At 43.2% G+C, this 23,794-nt stretch overlaps 1 protein-coding gene across 2 annotated transcripts in view; it reads left to right on the forward strand.

Moving 5' to 3' along the window:
• myom3 (myomesin 3) overlaps positions 1–23,794 on the forward strand; it is a 78,182-nt gene that overhangs the window by 47,472 nt on the left and 6,916 nt on the right. For both annotated transcript variants that reach the window (XR_005042478.1, XM_021595286.2), the window contains exons 12-29: positions 3,642–3,841; positions 4,235–4,288; positions 5,467–5,594; positions 8,285–8,468; positions 8,778–8,952; positions 9,260–9,381; positions 10,999–11,186; positions 16,430–16,556; positions 17,447–17,631; positions 17,761–17,875; positions 18,054–18,210; positions 18,488–18,594; positions 18,677–18,721; positions 18,989–19,125; positions 20,143–20,287; positions 20,623–20,682; positions 22,946–23,013; positions 23,155–23,262. Coding sequence is in view for 1 of the 2 variants with exons in the window: in XM_021595286.2 (XP_021450961.2) it covers positions 3,642–3,841; positions 4,235–4,288; positions 5,467–5,594; positions 8,285–8,468; positions 8,778–8,952; positions 9,260–9,381; positions 10,999–11,186; positions 16,430–16,556; positions 17,447–17,631; positions 17,761–17,875; positions 18,054–18,210; positions 18,488–18,594; positions 18,677–18,721; positions 18,989–19,125; positions 20,143–20,287; positions 20,623–20,682; positions 22,946–23,013; positions 23,155–23,262 (2,305 nt within the window). In the remaining variant the exon portion in view is untranslated. The remainder of the gene's footprint in view (positions 1–3,641; positions 3,842–4,234; positions 4,289–5,466; positions 5,595–8,284; positions 8,469–8,777; positions 8,953–9,259; positions 9,382–10,998; positions 11,187–16,429; positions 16,557–17,446; positions 17,632–17,760; positions 17,876–18,053; positions 18,211–18,487; positions 18,595–18,676; positions 18,722–18,988; positions 19,126–20,142; positions 20,288–20,622; positions 20,683–22,945; positions 23,014–23,154; positions 23,263–23,794) is intronic.

Genomic DNA, 23,794 nt, shown 5'->3' on the forward strand with positions numbered 1-23,794 from the left:
CGTGAAGAAACCGGGTGGCTGTACCGACTCTGATAACATATCCCAAGTGAGCCATGTTTCCATGAAACAGAGAATGTTACAATCTGTCTCTCTGGAAGGCAACCCTTGCTCGAATTTCATCTACCTTGTTGTCAAGAGACTGGACATTGGCAAGTAGTATACTCAGGAGCAGTGAGCAATGTGCCCGTCTACGGAGCCTGACCAGAAGACCGCTCCGTCTGCCCCTTATGTGGTGCCGTTGTTTTGGGTCGCCTACTGGGATCAGATCCATTGTCCTGGGTGGTGGTCCGAACAGAGGATCCGCTTCGGGAAAGTTGTATTCCTGGTCGTAATGTTGGTAAGTTGACGTTGCTCTTATATCCAATAGTTATTCCAGGCTGTATGTAATAATACTTCAGATTTCCTGAGGTAACAATGTAAGAAATAATACATAAAAAAACAAATACTGCATAGAAGAACGCGAAGCGAGGCGACCATCTCTGTTGGCGTCATTTTGATGGCATCGGAGAGGAAGGCAGACGTTTAATGCGTCCCGGACCGATTGTGTTTTTTTGTTTGTTTATTTGCGTTGTTTGTAACTTATTGTTTTCTTTATTTTGTACATAATGTTGCCGCTACCGTCTCTTATGACCAAAAATAAGATGTCAGGACTGTGATTACTCACCACGGACTAGCAGAATAGTTTTTTCCTTTCACGACTCTGACGAGCCTGACGCAAAGGATATATTGCTTCCTCGGGAACAGGCCCCGCGATTTGCGTAATGAGGAGGTGGAGAAAAAGGGGCCAAAGTGCGGGCTGCCTTCTGAGAATTCATAGGCGATCGAATAAACCCCCACTTCCCTCTATTCTGCTAGCAAACGTGCAATCTTTGGAGAATAAAATCGACGAGCTACGCAAAAGATTAAACTACCAACAGGACATTAAAAACGGTAACATTTTATGCTTCATGGAGTCGTGGCTGAACGATGACACTGTCAACATACAGCTGGCTGGTTACACGCTATACTGACAGGATAGAACAGCTGCGTCTGGTAAGGCAAAGCGCGGCGTACTATGTATTTTTGTAAATAACGGCTGGTGTACAATATATAAGGAAGTCTCGAGCCATTGCTCAGCTGAGGTAGAGTGTCTCATGATAAACACACTATCTACCTAGAGAGTTTTCATCTGTATTTTTCGTAGCTGTTATTAACATACCACCACAGTCAGAAGCTGGCACTAAGACAGCATTGAATGAGCTGTATTCCACCATAAGCAAACAAGAAAACACTCACCCAGAGGCGGCGCTCCTACTAGCCTGGGACTTTAATGCAGGGAAACTTATATCCGTTTTACCAAATTTCTATCAGCATGTTACATGTGCAACCAGGGGAAGAAAAAAAAAGAAGAAAAAAAAAACTCTGGACAACGTTTACTCCACACACAAAGACGCATACAAAGCTCTCCCTCGCCGTACGTACATACCCCAACCAGAAGTCATGGATTACAGGCAGCATCCGCACTGAGCTAAAGAGTAGAGCTGCAACTTTCAAGGAGTGGGACTCTAACCCAGAAGCTTATAAGAAATCCTGCAATGCCCTCTGACGAACCATCAAATAGTCAAAGCGTCAATATAGGATTAAGATCAAATCATACTGCACCGGCTCTGACACTCGTTGGATGTGGCAGCACTGGATGTGGCAGCGCTTGCAAACCATTACAGACTACAAAGGGAAGCACAGCCGAGAGCTGCCCAGTGACATGAGCCTATCAGACAAGCTAAACTTCTTCTATGCTTGCTTAGAGGCACCAGCTGTTCCGGAGGACTGTGATCACTCTCTCCACAGCCGATGTGAGTAAGACCTTTAAACAGGTCAACATTCACAAGGCCGCAGGGCCAGACAGATTACCAGGACGTGTACTGCGAGCATGAGCTGACCAACTGGCCAGTGTCTTCACTGACATTTTCAACCTCTCCCTGTCTGAGTCTGTAATACCAACATGCAGACCACCATAGTGCCTGTGCCCAAGAACACTAAGGTAACCTGCCTAAATGACTACCGACCCATAGCACTCACGTCTGTAGCCATGAAGTGCTTTGAAAGGCTGGTCATGGCTCACATCAACACCATCATCCCAGAAACCCTAGACCCACTCCAATTTGCATACCGCCCCAACAGATCCACAGATGATGCAATCTCTATTGCACTCCACACTGCCCTTTCCCACCTGGACAAAAGGAACACCTATGTGAGAATGTTATTAATTGACAACAGCTCAGCCTTCAACACCATAGTGTCATCACAGTCTTCTAAAAAGCTTCTACCGCCAAACCATAAGACTCCTGAACATCTAATCAAATGGCTACCCAGACTATTTGCATTGCCCCCCCACCTCCCCCTCTTTACACCTCTGCTACACTCTGTTGTTGTCATCTATGCATAGTCACTTCAATAACTCTACCTACGTGTACATACTACCTCAACTAACCGGTGCCCCCACACATTGACTCTGTACCCCCCTGACTCTGTGCCCCCTGTACCCCCCCTGACTTTTGCTCCCTGTACCCCCCTAACTCTGTACCCCCCTGTATATAGTCTGGCTATTGTTGTTTTACTGCTGCTCTTTAATTACTTGTTACTTTTATCTCTTATTCTTGTCCGTATTTTTTAAAACTGCATTGTTGGTTGGAGGCTCGTAAGTAAGCATTTCACTGTAAAGTCTACACCTGTTGTATTCGGCGCATGTGACTAATAACATTTGATTTGATTTGAACCTGGCCTGCTTACCTGTACGTTCAGTCTAAACGATAAGAGCTATCTTAGACATAAGCTATCTTTGTTGACTCCAAATCAACAACACACAGCAAACCAAACTAAACTGTTGGGCCACAACTTACTCAGATGAGTGTGAGCAAATTGGATCGGGGAGATAAAACCCCTGCCAACTTTGATGTAATATCCATTTGGCAAAGCCCAAAGAAGATGGATGATCTGCGTGATAATAATTCAACATGGAACACAACGTTAACTCAATCAAAGCCCTCCCATGGGTAACAGGTGCTCACTAATCACTGAAGCTGATCGATGCGCGCGTGTGTGTGTGTACTTTCATCATACTTACACATCTTCTCTATTTAGCATGCAGAGGGCACATTAAAATACTAATGTTAGGTCTCACTCTGATGTATTATATGATATATATATTACATGCATCAGAGAAAGACCTAACATCAGAGACACCTAGCCTTCCAGTCGCCTAGCAACACATACACAGCTTAATGTTCCCTCAAGCTATTTGCTTTCTTTGTTTGCTTTCCCAGGTGGCTTCTTGTTCAGTATTGATTTATCAGCATTCAACGGCTGCTTTTCTTCACATTTTCTTATGAATTAGTAGTGAGACTTGTTATTTTGAGGTGATGTACTTGGGTGGAAAAATGATTGTCCTTTGTTGGCCGAAATGTGTTTCTCTTTTATACAATCGAAAATGTATTTTATAGTGACAAAATTATATTCATGGAGAAATAACAAAATTGGGGAATGTTGAGCTAAAAACTATTTTGAAAGTCATAAAGTGAAATCAATTTTTATTTTCCTTTCCCTTCTCATATGGTCTCTTTCTCTCTCGCTCTCCCTCGCTCTCTCTCTCTCCCTAATCCTAGGTGTGACATTGGTAGTGGGCAGTGGGTGCGTTGTAATGACACCATTCAGAAGGCATGTCACTACCCTGTGAGAGGTCTGAGTGACAGCACCATCTACCAGTTCAGGGTGTGTGCCGTCAACCAGGCAGGTGTAGGACGCCCCTCTAAGGCCACCGAGCCTGTCATCACCACCGACCCTTTAGAACACACCAGAACTATGGGTAATCTGCACACTCAGATTTACACACACCGAACACACTCTGGGTAGAGGTCATTAGATAGAGAGAGACATAACATAGGCTAAATAGAATACATTGTGTGTGTGGTGGGGGCTATGAGAGAGAGAGAGAGAGAGAGAGAGAGAGAGAGAGAGGAGCAGAGAGGACAGATGGGTGCGCTGGTCAGATGCTGTGGATCATTAGGCACAGATGAAGTACGGCCAGGAGGTTGGCTTGCCTCTGACTGTTTCCCCCAGCTCTCTCTCTCTCTCTCTCTCTCTGCCGAGCCCTGGCATGCTGGCATCGTATAGACGGTTTCTTCCATGTTATCTACTCATTGTGCTATCATGCATTTCATTTCCTTCTTTCTCTCTCTCTCTTTTTCTTCTCAATCAGTTATCAAGGTGGACAGAGGTAGAGAGATCACCATCACCAAAGACCAGCTGGAAAGTGAGAAACCACATACATCATCGTTGTATTACTATTACTAACAGTGTTCGTAGCTATGGCACTACAGCCTTTTCAATGGTATCCCCCAGCGGCTTACCCTAGACAGAATACTTACGATACAGTGCCACTGCATATTTCTGCTTTTCCCTTTGTATTCTTTTGACATTTGAAGACACATGTTCTGCAATTCTATACAGTTTAACATTACTTTTTTTTTGGGGGGGGGGGGGGTATTTTGGAAACACAGTATAAGTGGAAGTGGAAAGTGATTTTTTTGTTTTGGTAAAAACATTTTTTTTGGTGTGGTGTGGAAACAATTAACTTCAACACTTTAATCATGGGGCAGAAAGAAAACGTTGCAGTTTAACATTTTAAATATTCATCTCCAGCACCACCCCGACATCAACATATATGAAAATGGCGCGTTTCTATGTTTTGTAGTAAAAAAAGATTTGCGTTTCCAATGACATCATCAACCAATTAGCGGACAGGGAATGCCTACTAACAATTGGTCAAAATCACACAGTGGACACTGTTGTCATTGGAAACACTTATCTTTCACTATCTTTTTTTACTACAAAACCCCAGTGGCAATTTTGCCAATGATACTCAATATAACAACGTCATGTTTCTTCATATCTTCCATCATGTAATAGCTTTGTGAAAGCAATGTACTTTGTTCCATTAGGTGGACTATTCTCCATGGTGTCCTAGTAAATGCCTATTATGGCCCAGGGTAGTCAGCGTGCTTCTCTCTGAACAGGGATCATAACATGACCCTGATGTAGCTCAAAGATGGAGGAGGAGGCAAACACCATGGAAACACCAGGGAATGGTGTACTATTATGAAAAATAAAGCACTCTCTCTTTTTCGAGGCACCCTGGTACAACTTTAGGTTTCAATGAATCAATAACTGTGTGTGTGTGTGTGTGTGTGTGTGTGTGTGTCATGACAGTCTGTGCTTTTCTCATAAAAAAAAACATTTTATATCTGACCCTTGCTTGGTCATGTGATACAATGCTCTGGGTCTTGTTTAGCAGGGTACACCGTAGCAAAACTATTTGCAATGGAAAATAGTCCCCGTCTCCCCGTCTCAAAATGTTTTCTCCTTCTGACCATGACCCGGTTGTCTTTACTGTCTACTACACCTATCCTCCCTTCTTCCCTCTGACCTTAGGTCAGATGAAAGTCCCATTCCCTCCCACTGGTGTCCATGCCTGTGAGATGAGTGACAACTACGCCGTGCTTAGCTGGACTGAGCCGGAGCCCAGAGGCAAGGAGCAACTTACCTTCTATGTGGAGCGGGTGAGTTAAGGCCTGTGCTCCTACTCATACACACAATACAGAGAAACACACACACACACCAGCTACCCTCAACCCGGGCCATCTTAGTGTGTGTAGCGTCAGCCCGCCGCTGCCCATTGACCTGTTTTACTGTTGTAGACTCGGAGCCAAATGAATGAAGAGCTCTGACCACTATGATAATTAAAGATTAAAGGGACGGCAGAAAAACACTCATACGGTTGCCGGTGTCAGTTTAGGTGGGCATCGGTGCACTCATTAAAAACTGAGAGACCTGGAAGTTGCTCTCTTGCCGCTAGTTAATTTGCGTTCTCATGAACTAACAACAAACGTTCCTGTGATGTGCAAGGAGTGATTCCAAGAGACCATTCCCTAATGTCAAATAGAACTTACCCAGAACGCGGTTACCATGTTCTCAGAACTTAAGATATTATGTGTACAAAACATTAGGAACACCTGCTCTTTCCCTGACTGACTGACCAGGTGAATCCATGAGAAAGCTATGGTCCCTTATTGATGTCACCTGTTGCATCCACTTCAATCCGTGTAGAGGAAGGGGAGGAGACAGATTAAAGAAGGATTTTTAAGCCTTGAGACGATTGTGTATGTGTGACATTCAGCGGCTGAATGGGCAAGACAAAATATTTGAGTGTCTTTCAACGATGTATGGTAGTAGGTGCAGGGTGCACTTGAGTGTGTCAAGAACTGCAGCGTGGCTGGGTTTTTCACACTCAACAATTTCCTGTGTGTATCAAGAATGGTCCACCACCCAAAGGACATCCAGCCAACTTGACACAACTGTGGGAAGCATTGGAGTCAACGTGGGCCAGCATCCCCGTGGAACGCGTTTGACACCTTGTACAGTCCATGCCCTGACGAAAGGTGTTCCTAATGTTTTGTGTATGTTCTAGACACATTTCATTGGAACGTTGCAAGATATTTAGGTGTCCCGTTGTCTGTGGTGAGGACAATATTCCATCAAAGTCCCACCAAGAATACACAGAACATAAGACGTTCTAGACAAGTTAAATGAGAACGTTGCAGGAACATTTATGTGCCCTCCAAAAAAAAAAAGTATTACACATCACTTATTGATGCCGAGCCAATCAAGGCCCTGATTGGTGAACCACTGACCCATTCATAGCTCTTGTTGGCAATGTTAGAGATACTCACTCACACCAGTGCTTTTAACATTTAGTGTTTTCAACTGACACATTTAACACACATGATTATATTGTGCATGTTCATTTATACAGTAATTATTATTCAACATGTCCTAACCTGGGATTTGAACTCACAACCTTAGTTCACAGTACTTCGATCTTCCCGATGCGCCACCATGTCCGCGTCAGGTGTCAGTTAATCTGATTATTCTCTCATCCTTGAATTTATTGACTTATTTCAGCGATTTAAAGGCTTTCTGTATAGCTGTCTAATATTGGTGGGGCATATTAACCTACTCACATATTAATGGCCTGTTTTAATGATAGCCCTGAATCACTATGATCAATGAAATGTTTTCTTGAGTGTACTTTTAACAGAGCTGAGATTTACTTCAAAGTGTATTCACCAAACCGGTTGTTTGAGATCTACACAAGTGCCTAGGGAGGGGGATTAGGGTTTAGTCTGGCCAGGGCCTCTGGCCCAATAAGCACATGCCCTAAAGATATTGAAACGTTGATGGAATACTCTCCTAACCCTCAAACTGGACACGTTAATGTTCTTGCAATGTCCCATAAAACACGTCTAGAACAGTAATGTTTGACATTAAGGGAATGTTCTCCTAACCTTAACACCAAAACATGTGAAAACGTTTCTCACAAGGTTTTAGCTAACATAGATAGGGGAACATTCTAACTAACTGAAAACTGGACAACTGGACATTACCTGTAATATTACAAAAATGTTCTCTCTCCCCATAATTGTTAGCTGGGTCAAAGCTCTCTCTGGGCTTTGGGGGTGGTTAAAAGCATAACTCTTGGTTTTCTAGGTTCACGGTTGTGAATTAGCCACAGTTTTGTTCTGGTTTAGTTTTAACGTCAATGAGGATTTATAGTACAGGTTGTGGGTGTGTTCGTACATGGCCACCAAACTATAAAGGACACAAGTGTTCCTATTTTGATGAATGTCTTACAATGACTAAAGTTTGTCAAAGTTCTGGTTTATCAAAATCCTGGGGGTGGGGGGGGGATCATTCATTTTACATCTCCCCCAAAGTGCCCCAGTTCTTCAATATCAACCAGGACTCTGCATACTAGATGCCCAACAGCTTGCAATTACAATAATGAGAAGAAAAGCGGCAAACTGCCACAGGAAATTGCTTTATTGGACTTTTATAAGTAACTCTGTAATAAAACTGTCCAATCCATCAAAAGCATCTGCAATTGCCAAGATCTCCCGCTTCTGTTCTGCCCAGGAATATTCAAATATCCTCGGCTCGCCCTTGGGCATGCGCTATATAATCGCTGATCTCCTTTTAAAGACTGGGTTTTATTCAAATGTACATTTTAAAAAGGACTTAAAGATATGGGAGTCAAGTTAATGGAGCAGAAATGAGAAATAATAGTGAGAAACATTTTGATTAATCACTATGTGTATGTCTGTCTTTCTGCCTACTTCTCTTTCCATCTACCTCTGTGTCTCTTTCTGCCTGCCTGTCTCGCTCTCTGTTCGTACTTCCTTCTGTCCATCAGTCCATTGCAGGTAAAAACAGCTGGCAGCTGGCCAGCATGGACATTACGGTGGGCTCTCCCAGGTTCCCCATGTTTAACCTACAGAAGGGGAAGTCCTACTGCTTCCGGGTGCGCTCCGTCAACAAGTTTGGCGTGAGCGAACCGTCAGAGCCGAGCCCGCCAATCTCACTGGGACAACCCCAAGGTGAGGGAGAGGGATAAACGTATTATTTCTTTAATGTTATACTAGTTCCATTGATATGGATTTGTGTTTTCTCTTATAAATAAAAAAAAAACAGTTCTTGGGTTATTCTACGGGGACAGTGGTTCTTCAGTTAACCATTTCCATCCAGGTTGGTTCTTCCTTCAGTACCTTCTCTATGGAAGATTTTTTTTTTAAAACAGTTCTACCTTGAACCATAAAGGGTTCTCCTACAGGGATGGCTTCAGATAGAATGTTTTTATTTTCCTAAGAGTGTGCCATTCAGCTGAGCTCACTGTGTTATCCTGTTAGCTGCTCCTGCTCCAGCCACCTCCGTCTTGGCCATCCGAGACACAGATTCTGCTGTCCTGCTTCAGTGGCAGGAGCCCAAGGAGAAAGAGGGCATTCTGGGATACTACCTGTACTACAGCGAGGCTGGGAAGCAAGAGTGGAGGACGGTCAACAACAAACCAACCACCAACACCAAGTACAGTACTGAACTCACGGTGCCATTTAAATGAACTGAGCTCCTCTTTTTTGAAAGCTGTTTATTTTGTGCATTGGATAAATGTTGTAGTTCTTCTTGCCACTAATTCTACAACAGAACATGATTGGACAGTTTCCAGGACACAGATTAAGCCTAGTCCTGCTCCATTGACATTTCCAGTTAAATTGCTTTTTAGTCCATAGAACCATCCCAATGTAAAAAGAAATGCTTAGGCATTAGGGCTATATGAATAGTCGAATTTGACATTGCAACACCTAGGCCTAAATGTATTGTTTTTTCCTCTCAGGTTTACAGTCCATGGTCTGAAGTCGAAGAAGGAGTATGTGTTCAGAGTGAAGTCTGTGGGGCGAGCTGGGAACAGTATCTACTCCAACGAGTCTCCCCCTATCCTGGTGAAAGCAGCACTCAGTGAGTACCAGACAAAAAACTGCTGACTGGCCCACAATGTTGGACATGCTCCTGGGATATAGTCATTAGGGCAAACTGAAATAATGAAACAAATATAGAACTAGTTCAGATAGTCACTACCTTTTTCCCCCGTCTGTTTTCAACGAATCACAGAATAGTAATTAACTAGGAAGTCAGGGCACCACGGACAAATGTTGTTTTTAGAATGGCAATTTCACGAATATATCATATCTTATCGAGTACAGTCTTCAATGAATGTATTATTACCTTATCAGTCATATTCTGAATGTCGCAAACCCTTGGATATCTGCACGAACTCTAGCATAGATCATGAATCAGCGATATACAAATTGGCTTAATTATTTATTTACTAACTTAATCACAGAATTACATAAACACACACACACACACAATAAGTCCCTAGTGGGCTAAGCCGATATGGCAGCTTGGTAGACAAAGGAAAGGGGTGGGAACAGTTCAAGAGTGGGAAGCTCTGAGATGATTCACTGTTATACAGTTGATAACTACACTCATAGAAATTGCTAATACTTTGAACATGAACAACCACTGATTCAAAATGAAATTGCAAATTTCATATTTACGAGTGTATGCCTTTGCTGTCCCCCTCTGCGATCGCTGGTCCACCTGCTGGATAGTCAGTTGACAAAAAGCCTCTGGTTTGTCCACCAGAGATCAATGGCTGTTGTAGGTTGTTACCATGGATACTTCAGAGTACCATTTGGAAATGTTCTCAGATCAGATGTGTTTACCAGACTAAAGTATTTAAACAGCTGTGCTTGAATAATTGTTCTTTAGTTTGTAGATTTCTTAGCCATTTCAACGTGGGAATGATCTCCATGTTCTCTGGTCTTGTCCTTTGGTAGAGTTGCCAACCGTTTCAACATGAAGCGACAGTTTCCATGGTTTCTGGTCTTGTCCTGGAGTTGTAGTTTAAACCACTTCACACACCCTCAATACTCCATGGCAGCGAAGGGAGTTTCTCCTAGGAATTTATGACCGTTGTAAAACCTGTGGTGGGCTTCATCAATCTATTCCTGATCTCGATTCACCATTAGTTCATAACAGCCTCATGAACCCATTACATGATGACAGGTATTAAATCTAATGGGTAGGCTCCTGATTTATTTTGGTTTGTCCACGAACACAGTGAAATACATAGACTTGTGATGAGGCAGGAACCTGATCAATAACTGCTGACCCCTCTCACTGCTGTCTCACTCTATAATAGCATGTCTGATAATAATAACATGCACTCTGCAGGCTGCTACATTGTAATGACTGCTCATTTTAGCTGCCCCTCAAAGTGATGCCAGATTCCAAATCTGGACTCGGATCAGTTGATGTTATGGCTGAAATCCAGGACTTTGTGTCTGGAACCCTGTGTGGCCTTACATTAACTGACCTGATACATGGAAGTGGCCAGAATAGAATAGAATCGAATGGAATACAGAAGAATAGAAGCTGATTAGCTATTTATTCAAAACACTATCCATCTAAACTATCTAAATGCAATACTTTTTTTGTTGGTCTCTGGGCAGGCTGAGGAAAAGTATAGCATGCCCAAACTTTCTTTTCAAATACATCTCTCCTTCCCAGTCGCCCCATCCCCTTCCTCTGCCATCGCCCTGCTGCTCTGCACTGGCTCGGAGATGATTCTCACCTGGAGAGCCCCTGCTAACAATGGAGGAGACCCTGTACGAGGCTACTACCTGGACCAGAAGGACAAAGAGCTGGATGCCTGGAGAAAGGTCAACACCAAGCCTGCCAAGGAGAGGCAGCACAAGGTGAGGAAGGATCTGGTGCCAGTACCCAGGTGTCAGTGCTGTTAGAATGTTGGGTCACATTTGACATTACAAAGGCCCTCTACCAGAGTAACGTTACGTAAGGGATAAATGCTGATGCTCTGTATATTATCTTGTAGATAACTGACAGAGAAAACAATACAGAAGCAAATATTTACTGGTAGAAATGACATGTTTTCATTGATATTTACATTTTTGATAAGTAAAATCATTATTTTCATCCTCCCACCAAACCTGGTCATTAGTTCTATCAGTTAGGTAGCCAACATAGCAGGCGGAACAAACTTCTGAGCAGAGTTCCCACATCCGGTTTTCAGAACATCTGCTTGTTGGCAACTCCACTAAGGCTAGGTTGCCAAAGACATGACCCAGTTGTCCATTCTTTGCAATTTTGACTGGCATTGAAGAGTAGCTTTGTCCTTAAGGAGACACTGTTCTTTACAGTAGAGGAGATCGCATTGCATATCAAACTCTAGGCTAGAAGCTACTGTGGCTAAATAGTTTGTTGCTAGCAAATCTGCCAATGTGACAAACAAATTCAACAATACCAGTTGCTGAAAACAGCTGGTCAAACTACAAACACGTGGGAGGATTTGAAATCATAGCTTCAACTGCGTCTTGAAGAACAGGAGAAATTCATGTCCATCACTCACCACGTTAGGTCATCAGATGCTGCAAAAGAAATTCTATGCAAAAGCTAATTAATGCTATCTAGCGAGCTAAGTTTTCCCTCGCTGGACCTGCGTTTACACTGTATCCTATTTCGGTTTGCATGGTTGTTGTTTTGGCTCTCTGTAACTTTGTAGCAAGTATGGCCTGCATGGTGCAGTGGTTTAAAATGGGAAAAAGGCGCCTATTGTTGGAACTACTTCAGAGGTGTCCTATATCTTTTCCAACTGTCCTGTATATCTACATGTAATGCCCACTCTTGTAACGGCTCTTGTTGGTGGTAGGAAGAGTGGACCAAAGCGCAGCATGGAAAGTGTTCATGATTCTTTTAGTTCAAAACCACTCAAACAAAAACGAAAGCGCACAGTTCTGTCAGGCAGAAACACTAAACAGAAAACAAGATCCCACAAAACCCAAAAGGAAAATGACACCTTATATGTGATCCCCAATCAGAGACAACGATAGACAGCTGCCTCTGATTGGGAACCACACGCGGCAAAAAGTAAAGAAATAAAAAACATAGACTTTCCCACCCAAGTCACACCCTGACCTAACCAAACATAGAGAATAAAAAGGATCTCTAAGGTCAGGGTGTGACAAGTCTAGAATGCCTTCCTAGCTAATTATTCAACAATGCCGTGGTATAACTAAAATGTAATAACCAACAGGGGCACAACTTGCATTTTTGTCTCCTCTGGAATACACACCATTAGAACTTTGTATCTACGTAGAAAACAGAATTAGCGGTGTTCATTCGGTGGAGGGACACTGGAGGAAAAAAACACATTCCCTCTACTACCTTAGCTGTGTTACTAGGCAACGAGTGGTGGTGCCAATGGAGACTAATGGAAATTGTCACCTGTCTCTTTTTGCAATGGAAATGACAGGTGTCCTGTAATTTTATGGAGTGCAAAAGAGTTATATTTAAGCAAAAAGGCCCGGGGGGGGGGGGATGTGGTATGTGGCCAATATACCACGGCTAAGGGCTGTTCTTAGGAACAACACAAAGCAGAGTGCCTGGTCAAAGCCCTTAGCCATGGTATATTGGCCATATACCACAACCCCCCGAGGTGCCTTATTGCTAATATAAACTGGTTACCAACGTAATTAGAGCAGGAAAAACAATGTTTTGTCATACCCGTGGTATACGGTCTGATATTCCACGGCTGTCAACCAATCAATATTCAGGGTTCAAACCACCCAGTTTATAATGTTGTTTTTAGACTCAACAGAACAAAGCAATTCAAAGTCTGCCATACTGCAAAATAGTTTAGAAGTTTGGAGCAAACCGTGCTTTTCCACTAACCAGGGTCTTGTTCAGGAGGCAGAAGAAAGCAGACCGAAACAGGGATGCAATGTCCATTAAGAAACGCTTGTTTTTGTTTTCTATTGCAAAACATAATGCTACGGTGCGCCCTAATGTCCAAGTTATTTAACATATAAAGCCATTGATCTGCTTTCAGGCATTAATGAAAACAGTGGCCACATGCAGTGCCCTCTGTTGGGCGACTCCAGCCCCTGCCACTGCCCAGTCTCTTCCAGTAATAGTTCCTCCCATCTCTGAGTTCGCTTTTTGCTCTTATTTTTACAAGCTGCTCACTTGCTGCCGTCATGTAAATGAGATAAATTAGAATATTGATCCAACGGAGGCGTCATGCTCGGGACACTTTGGTCTTCCTGCTTGTGTAAGCCAATGTAAATGACTTTACCCCCTGAATCCTTTCCTTCCACCACCACTGGTTTAGCAGTCAGGCAGACATGCCACCTATCCAGCCTCCTTAGAAGAATGTCTGAGATGTGAATCCTTAGGATTTTTAGTTATCTCGCTTAGTTTGGAATTCCACCTCCATTTCGACCGCAGTGCCTTTACTTCCACTGATTCAGAATCAGGTGAACTGATGCCATCTGGTGGCAATAAGTTGAATCGACAGACACTTTGGGACAAACGCCCCTTATCCCCTACCCCCGCTATACTTCACTGCAGAGCTCCAAGCAGCACTGTCTAGGTATTGATTTGATGAAGAGGCTTTTGTTGTACCTAATTAGGGCTAGCCTAGTGACCAATCTATAAAAAAGGAGGCATAGTCTTTCGATGGTGTGATTCCTATCACACTTAAATAAGCCCCTCAGGTTTGTCTATTGATAGCCATTGTCCCATGGCTCAGTCCCCCTAAAGCAGAATAACTTCATAGGCGATAAGGACTTTAAAGGCTAAGTGGCTGTGAATAAAGTGGTTGGGATCAATGATCTGAATCCCCTTCCTAAAGCCATGCAAACGACACTGGCAGAATTTAATCTTTGCTTTACAGTATGTGGCTCAGTTAGGATTAGCCGAGTTGTTCTCAACCTTACAAGTGTACACTACCGGTCAAAAGTTTTAGAACACCTACTCATTCAAGTTTTTTTTTTTTTTCCACTATTTTCTACACTGTAGAATAATAGTGAGGACATCAAAACTATGAAATAACACACATGGAATCATGCAGTAACTAAAACAGTGTTAAACAAATAAAATAAATGTTATATTTGAGATTCTTCAAATAGCCACCCATTGCCTTGATGACAGCTTTGCACAAACTTAGCATTCTCTCAACCAGCTTCATGAGGTAGTCACCTGGAATGCATTTCAATTAACAGGTGTGCCTTCTTAAAAGTTCATTTGTGGAATTTATTTCCTTCTTAATGCGTTTGAGCCAATCAGTTGTGTTGTGACAAGGTATGGGGGTATACAGAATATAGCCCTATTTGGTAAAAGACCAAGTCCATATTATGGCAAGAACAGCTCAAATAAGCAAAGAGAAAACGACAGTCCATCATTACTTTAAGACATGAAGGTCAGTCAATACAGAAAATGTCAAGAACTTTGAGTGTTTCTTCAAGTGCAGTTGCAAAAACCACCAAGCGCTATCATGAAACTGTCTCTCATGAGGACTGCCATAGGAAATGAAGACCCAGAGTTACCTCTGCTGCAGAGGATAAGTTAATTAGAGTTACCAGCCTCAGAAATTGCAGGCCAAATAAATGCTTCACAGAGTTCAAGTAACAGACACATCTCAACATCAGCTGTTCAACTTCAGAATTGCTGCAAAGAAACCACTACTAATGGAAACCACTACTAATGGACACCAATAAGAAGAAGAGACTTGCTTGGGCCAAGAAACACGAGCAATGGACATTAGACCGCTGGAAATTTGTCCTTAGGTCTGGAGTCCAAATTAGAGATTTTTGGTTCCAACCGCTGCGTCTTTGTGAGACGCGGAGTGGGTGAAGGATGATCTCCACATGGGTATTTCCCACCGTAAAGCATGGAGGAGGAGGTGTTATAGTATGGCGGTGGGGCTTTTCTGGTGACCCTGTCTGTGATTTATTTACAATTCAAGGCACATTAAACCAGCATGGATACCACAGCATTCTGTAGCGATACGCCATCCCATCTGGTTTGTGCTTAGTAGGACTATCATTTGTTTTCCAACAGGACAATGACCTAACACACCTCCAGGTTGTGTAAGGGCTTTTTTTTACCAAGAAGGAGAGTGATGGAGTGCTGTATCAGATGACCTGGCCTCCACAATCCCCTGACCTCAACCAAATTGAGATGGTTTGGGTTGAGTTGGACCGCAGAGGGAAGGAAAAGCAGCCAACAAGTGCTCAACATAAGTGGGAACTCCTTCAACACTATTGGAAAAGCATTCCAGGTGAAGCTGGTTGAGAGAATGCCAAGAGTGTGCAAAGCTATCATCAAGGCAACAGGTGGCTACTTTGTTTAATACTTTTTTGGTTACTACATGATTCCATATGTGTTATTTCATAGTGTTGATGTCTTCACTATTATTCTACAATGTAGAAAATAGTACAAATAAATAAAAACCCTTGAATGAGTAGGCGTTCTAAAACGTTTGACCGGTAGTGCACATCAAATCAATGGAGTTGAGTAGAGACGAGAGTGTGCAGAGAGTGTGCGGACTGCGGAATGTAAATACGGAAACCCTTACCGTGTACCTATGTTTGTCCTCTGCACCTCCGTGCCTTTCTTAATTTGCTGAAATCCATCATTTTTTAACAAAACGTTAATCAAATGCAACCACGGACTGTTTCCTCATCTCGACTGACAGCGCCTCGATGTAGTTGGAGGTACACTCCTTCCACAGTCGTCGCAACCCAACTCCACCGTCATGTCCATATGTGTGGAGTTGAGAAACCAAGCTAAATTAGGACGTGAGAACACAACCTCAGATTCAAGATGAATCTCTGTGAATATGCCCGAGGTAATCCAGACCCTGTGTTGCATTATCTTTAAAAGGAACCTTTTTTTGTTTTGTCCACGGTTTGTCCATGCAAGAGCTGACGTACTGAAACTCAAAGCTAGCTGACCCTTGTTTTTTCAATGACCAGAGTATTGTTCAGTAGGCACCAAGCAGAAAACTTGACCAATAAGAAATGCTCATTTCTGTTGCAAAAATGTTTTGAAATGTTTTTCCTGGGTGTGTCCGAATGAACACAACCCTGGTTGTAATTTGTGCAGTAACTGTATTCATTTTATGGTGTCTTGTTTACAGGTCTGTAATCTGGATGGGGGGCATTACTATCAGTTCCGTGTTTTTGCTGCCAACGTGGTTGGTGTTGGTAAACCCTCTGAGCCCAGTGAGGCTTTCCTGTGTGAGGAGTGGACCATGCCTGAGCCAGGTGAGAATGATGCAATCATCATGAAAACACACACATTCACTTACGCATGCACATACACACGGATGCACACACATGGTCACTGTACACACACATGGTCTCTGTACACACACACACACTTTTACTCTCTAAAACACACACACATTCACACGTTTGCTCTCTAAAACACACTCTCTCTCTCTCTTTCTGTCTCTCTCTACTCACTCTGCCATTCGGTAATGGAGCAGTTCAGTGCACAGCCGTGGCCAGCTGTGTTTCTCATATAACGCTGCCTGTTGTGATATTCATATTGGAAATGGAGAGAGCCACACACCATTTATCCCACACAGCCCATTAATCCAGCTGAATCCAGCCGCCTCTCCCCGCGTCGTAAATAATTTAAATGCGACTGAAAAATCGTTAAGCAAATGAACTACCGTGCACTGGCACTAAGAACGAAGGGGTAGATTAAGCAAAATCACTTGACTTGTTTTTTAAACGTTATTATTATTGTTTGTTCATTTCTTTATGATGGCCTGTTCTGTCACGGACAACTTGGCTGTTTATGGGTGATTATAGAACACCGGGAAAAAGATAAATATCAATATTCACCTTGTTTTATCCTGGTTTTAAATCATTTCAAATACTTTATCTCTGCTTGAATAAGCATGCATGTTGCAATGTAACCAATAGAACATTCCAAAAAGTGCAGACCCTGCCCACCTAGCACACCAGTCAGGATGAACCAAACACTGATTTCAAATAGTATTTGCACCCAGGTCTGGTTGGTATTTTTCTAACACAGTAGACACTTATCAATCCATGTACTGTATAGAATGAAAGACTGTATGGCTTGATCCATATTTCTCTCTTTGTGTTATACTAACTATGCTAACCCCACTCATCCCCCCCAGGCTGCCCGTATGACCTGGAATTCAGGGAGGTGAGGCATAACTCTCTGGTCCTCCTATGGGCAGTGCCTCTCTACGAAGGACAGCAAGGACCAATCACAGGGTACCTGGTGGAGCTGAGCGAGGGCGACCAATCACAGAGCTGGACTGCTGTGAATGACGAGCCAATTGCAGATACCTTTTTGAAGGTTGGTGAGATATACTTGGTTTATTGTAATAAGGATATAGATACATTGAAATAGAGTTAATATGTTTTTGTTTTTGATAAAATGATAAAATGTATCAAATATTTCATTTTGGTGTGATTGTGTTCCCAGGTGTCAGGTCTCCAGGCAGGTCGGACCTATCGTCTCAGAGTGTGTGCCTTCAACAAGGCTGGAATGGGCATCCCTTCTCTGCCCTCTGAGCTTATCAGAGCCCAGACTCAACCAGGTGAGTCATTTTAGGGTTTTAGTTAGCCTGGTTCAAGGTCTGTTTGTGTTTGACATAACAATGACCATAGGAGTTGGCCAAAGAGCATGTCTGGGACCAGGCTTGATTTTAGCAATACCAGGTCCCTGATTAACAATATCACCAGAATTACTTTTGATTCATGTTCTTTCTCCATCAGGCACCAGAGACATAGAGATTGGTGTGGACAATGATGGCTTCATCTTCCTGGCCTTTGAGGCCACTGAAATTACGGAGAAGAGCACGTTTGTCTGGCGCAAGAACTACAAAGAGGCTATTGAAGCTGGGAGAGCCAGGGTACTGTGGGAGAACAATAGGTACTGCAATGTTGTATGTGTGTGTGTGTGTGTGTGTGTGTGTCTTTTACAGAGAAAGAAAAAAGTGACCTGTAGAGTTGAGAGAGGGCATGTAACCCATGAAAGACTTGTTTAATGTTAAGAGGTCACCAAAGGGTCAGACTCAGTGGAGATTCTTCCTCACCTCACACTACAATGCTAAATGTACTCCCTTTTCACTGAGCACTATGGTCCCATTCAGGCCTACTGAGTCCCCTGGTCTGTCCTTTAAGCCTACTGTCCTTCTGTCCGTCCCCAGGTCCATCCTAACCTTCACAAACGCCACTAAAGAGGACCTGGGCCTGTACACAGCAGAGATGAGTGACAACCCAGACATCTCTTCCAGTTTCACCTTTACCGCGGAAGGTACTTTATACTCCAAGCTAAAGAAGACCTGCGCAAAAGATAGCTGTTCCCTGTAATTCTCCCTCTCTCTCTTTTCCCATAGATCTGGACAGACTGACTGAGCTCGGCTGGCACATCTGCCACCCATGTAAGACTTAGTCTCTGTAATAATACAAGTCTCTATCGAGCTAAAACAGTCGATAGTACTCCTTTTCAAATAGAAACAGGCATCATACATTGTTCAACATCCCAATTTCAACACGCTATTCCCTCAGATGTTTTCTTGGGTAAGCCCTATTTTTCAATTCCTGCCATTGTTGTTGAGCACCCTTCCGAGATGATTTTGTTTGCGGAAGCTTGGAGGCACACCTGAACCCGTAACCTATTCCCTCTTCATTGTTCTCTCCCCCTACAGTGATAGCCCTGCGCTCCAAGTGGCAGGTGGAGGTGTCAGAGAAAGGGAACGTGCGTCTCTGGATGCAGACTGAGAGCCTGAGCAACGCTGCAGAGCTCCGCCTCATTCTCAACGACAGAGAGATCTCCAGTACTGCAGTAAGGAGCTCTTTAAAAACACAGGCTATGTGTTCTAATCTCAGAACCCAGAACTACATCTTGTGCCTACTGGTCTGTCGGTAGAGTGTGTATGTCTCAAATGAATACTAAAAATAGCTTGCGTGTCAGAATGTTCCTGCTTTAATCGATGGTGCAGTGTTGTATGAATAGGAAGGCGATGACAAGTTGGTTAAAACAGAAATAGACCGAACCAGGCAAGTTATAGCATGTCTACTGGTGGTGTGCATAAAGCATAAGCTACTGCATTTTGCATACACACATTTACTTCTGAATATATGCAGATGGTTATTTGTTCCCGGATGCATTTTCATTTCTAGTGAAAATCTCCATAAATCAACGAAATCTAGATGTGCCACAAAATAGCTAAATGTTTGATAGTTCCCCATTCAAGTTTGCATTAGTAAGAGGTATTGACTGTATAGAAAGAGAAAGTAATCACACAAACAATCACAATAAAACATGTTTACCCTCACCATCATACTTGCAATTTCATTTAAACACAAATCACCTTCATAAAGATTTTCACCAGAATGTGCGTAGCAACATCATAGCAATGTTGATTTGTTATGAAATGTACCTAAAAAATAAATAACCACAGGTTGGAAGACTACTGTCGGCAGAGGTTGTTGCAACAGATGTGGATTTTCCATGGGGTGAAACTAATATTACACAACTTGCATGTTTTTGGACTCCGTGTCTTGCTACTCGGTATGGAATAGCATGATTGCATCCATGCACGTGTGTTCACGTGAACGTCAACACTGCTAAGGGTTTATTACTAAATGACTACAGATGAGGATTTTGTGAATAAACCAAACCCCATTTCCCCCATTTTAGCCCCTTGCCTTGATTAGCTCAAATCAACATGCAAGTCACACTTGTAGAAGTTATTGTAGAAACGTGGTTTCTGTGAGGTGCGCGTGTCTGCGTGCACATGTATGTACATACGTGCACATTCATGTGCTTGTGTGTGTCCTCTCTCTTCTCTCTCCCTAGGCCCACAAGATTAACTTTGACAAGGCCAGTGGGCTGATAGAGATCCTGTTTGACCAGCTGTCTAAGGAGGACGAGGGCTCCTACACAGCTCAGCTCTGCGACGGCCGTGCCAAGAACCAGTTCACCCTGGTGCTCGTGGACGAGAGTGAGTCCATCTGGTCACCCAAACTCATTACCAGGATGTTCATACTACCGAACCGAGCTGAGCTAAACCAAGCTGTGATGAGCTGGCCTGTTTTCACATCCACCATAGTTGCTGGAAGTGCTGAGTTTGCTTCAGATCGGCACAATAGTGTGAAAAGGGCAGCTTACTATTTCTGTGAACTCTAAAGATCAGTAAATGTTTGGCATGGCCTGATATATAGATTTGTTCCAATCGATTTGGTTATTGCAGTCAATGTTACTGTCTTATTGTTGGTAGTTACTACATATCCTCGGTGTGCCAGTAGGGAAGTGACCCTGTGGTTGTGTCTTTGACAGAGTTCCGTCAGACACTGGCTCAGTCCATAGCCAACAGAATGGACTACAAGAGAAAGTCAGGTGAGTGTTCCCCCATTGGCCCCTAGTTCACCCCTGACCTCTGGGCTGGATCCAGTGCTTAATTCTGTAAATCGGGAGGTCCTGGAACACATAGTGAGTGCAGGAGGGGTGGGGGTGGGGGGGCATCCGGGGGGCTCTGAGGTACCGGAACACAATGAGAAAAAAGTGACAAACACAAAGTGTCAGCGCAAACAGAGTGTCACAAAGTAAACAGTCAAGTAGCCTACTGTCTACGGTGGTGAAACGGACAGCACTCTCCAAAGCATTTTAGACGTCAATGCAGTAGGCCCACATACCTGAGTATAGCTGCGGGGCCTACACAAGTCTGAATTTATTATAGCCTCATCTTCCAGACGTCAATGTACAGCAAAATGTTTAGACTACACTGCAGAACACATTGTGCATTGTGCACACATGCTCAGCTGTGGGGCTGACACGACCAGCATTTCATATCATTTTCAACACATCAAATGTAGCAGTTGAACAAATATCACAATATTGGAATATAACTTCAAATAAGATAAATCAGTGTACGCTACAGCAGAACACACATATGACAATATATAGGCCTTCCTGTGTGATAATATGAAGCACCTATTCAGATTACAAACTTGTCCAGTACTGTGAAGGTAAAGGGAAAAAAATGTCCTACCTTAGTTTTCAGAACCTCCCACAATGACTCTCCCCATGTCATGTCCATTGAACCCCTAAGAGTCCATTTCTTGCTCAAAGCCATGAGCGGGCCTGTGGCTGGGACAATTAGCTTCCTTCTAAGGATTTTCTGAAGACTCTGGCTGTAGTGTCTATTACTTCATTTTGAGTGTTAAATATTTGTTTTTTATTTAACTTTGATTTAGCTAGGCAAGTCAGTTAAGAACAAATTCTTATTTACAATGATGGCCTAACCCGGACGACGCTGGGCGAATTGTGCATCGCCCTATGGGGACTCCCAATCACGGCCGGGTGTGGACCAGGGTCTGTAGTGAGACCTCTAGCACTGAGATGGAGTGCCTTAGACCGCTGTGCCACTCGGGAGCCCTAAAAACTATTACCTGGGTATCCTCTTTAGCCTTGTCTATAAGGCTTGCTGCCACCAGATGTGCCTTGGTTCGGGCATGTTCAAAAATATTTTTTTTTAATGTCGGAGGCATAGGATGTTAAATGATTGTACATCCCACCCACTCTTTTGCGAGTTTCATCCCTCCCAGTGATTTCTAGACCCAATTTCCCTACCTTTTTTCATGTTGTACAGCCCAACTTTTAATTCTATGACAAGCCAGGGGTTATATGTTTGATTGTTCTTGAACTGCAAATTGCACCTGCTCTGAGCACTTCGTCGGTGGATGCACTGCCCCCCTCCCCCCCAGCTCCTCGTCTCACTCTCCTGCTGAGTCTGACTCGCTAGTAGGCCTACAAGCTAGTGGAGGTGCCGGTGGTGATGCTGAACTGGCGGGATTAGCAGCGCTGCTAGCTAAGGCATTGACATCAGGAACCGTTTGCCCCTCACTCCTCTCCTCCGGCAACGATAGTTCTCTGGCTCGTTCTGGGTTCGATTCACCATCTTTTTCTGGATTTTTGGACTTGAAAAAATGACGTCAAACTCGATTGCCTTTTCTTTTCCATTTTTTTATGTGGCCTCCCACGATTCAAATTCAGTAGGGAGACGACCAGCCTAGGCTATGTAACGTGATTACCTGTTCACCAGCTGACCACCACTACCAAGACCTGTGTCAAGATCAGTTACTTACCCCACAAGGCCCCTCCCCATGTCTCTACGTACAAATAAGAGAGCAGGTCTGGAATCAGTGTGGCAGGATAAGATGATTACACAGAACCACGCTTTTATGTGATGGTGTTTTTTTGGGGGGGTGGGAGAAATAACAAGAAGGCAACTTGATTTAACGCTGATCGTTTTTATTAGAATGTCTACAGTGCGAACAGCGAAACAATTAATAAATCATGCCGCGAGAGGTACCGGATCCGGGCAAATAGGTGGCGGAACTAACAAAGTCAAATCTGAGAAGTGTCGGATCCGGCTGACCAAAGTCCATGTAGGATGTGTTTTTATTTACTGCCAACAGTGGATAAAGATCCGATTTCTGCGTAAAATGCTCCTGTCAAATAGGCAGCTATAACTTTAGAACATAATATAGAATGCTGACACACCAGAATATGGCGAGCTTCATTGATTGACTGCCAGCAAAGACAGCCGCTGTATCTCCGGTCCAGTGGACGCAGTTAATCATTCGCTCTGTTTTTCAAGGACCCTATTTCCTGGAGTTTTTGTCATGGACCGTGACAGAGGACTGTGAGTTTATAATCAAATGCAAGGTAATTTAGAAATATCCAATATGTTGTTATCTTTGTTATGGAATAATCACATGGATTCTGGATTCTGATATGCATCGTTATGAATGTATTCCGTGCACAGTGTTACTGTATCATTAGAATCCTCTGTCTTTCTGGGTCCAGGTGACCAACGTAAGCAAGGATACGACTCTGAAGTGGTTCAAGGACGGCGTGGAGACTCCAGCTGTGTATGACCAGCAGACTGGAGTCAGCACCATGACTGTGCAACAGGTACACATACCACATCCAGTCCCATAATGTCACATGTCACTTTGATCAACCCCACTATTTAGCGCACAACTGGATATTTGACCTGGTGACCTTCCGGCTACAGATCCGCCCCTCTAACTATTAAGCTCCTAACCACCTAATTTTTGTAGTATAGTAATGTACACTACAGTTCAAAAGGTTTGGGGTCACTTAGAAATGTCCTTGTTTTTGAAAGAAAAGCACGTTTTTTTCTCTATTAAAATAACATCAAATTGATCAGAAATACAGTGTGGACATTGTTAATGTTGTAAATGACTATTGTAGCTGTAAACGGCTGACATGTAATGGAATATCTACATAGGTGTACAGAGGCCCATTATCAGCAACCATCACTCCTGTGTTCCAATGCCACATTGTGTTAGCTAATCTAAGTTTATCATTAAGGCTAATTGATCATTAGAAAACCCTTTTGCAATTATGTTAGCACAGCTGAAAACTGATGTTCTGATTAAAGAAGCAATACAACTGGCCTTCTTTAGACTAGTTGAGTATT

The sequence above is a fragment of the Oncorhynchus mykiss genome, chromosome 3, assembly GCF_013265735.2.
Source record: "Oncorhynchus mykiss isolate Arlee chromosome 3, USDA_OmykA_1.1, whole genome shotgun sequence".
In the NCBI taxonomy this organism is placed as follows: Eukaryota; Metazoa; Chordata; class Actinopteri; order Salmoniformes; family Salmonidae; genus Oncorhynchus; species Oncorhynchus mykiss.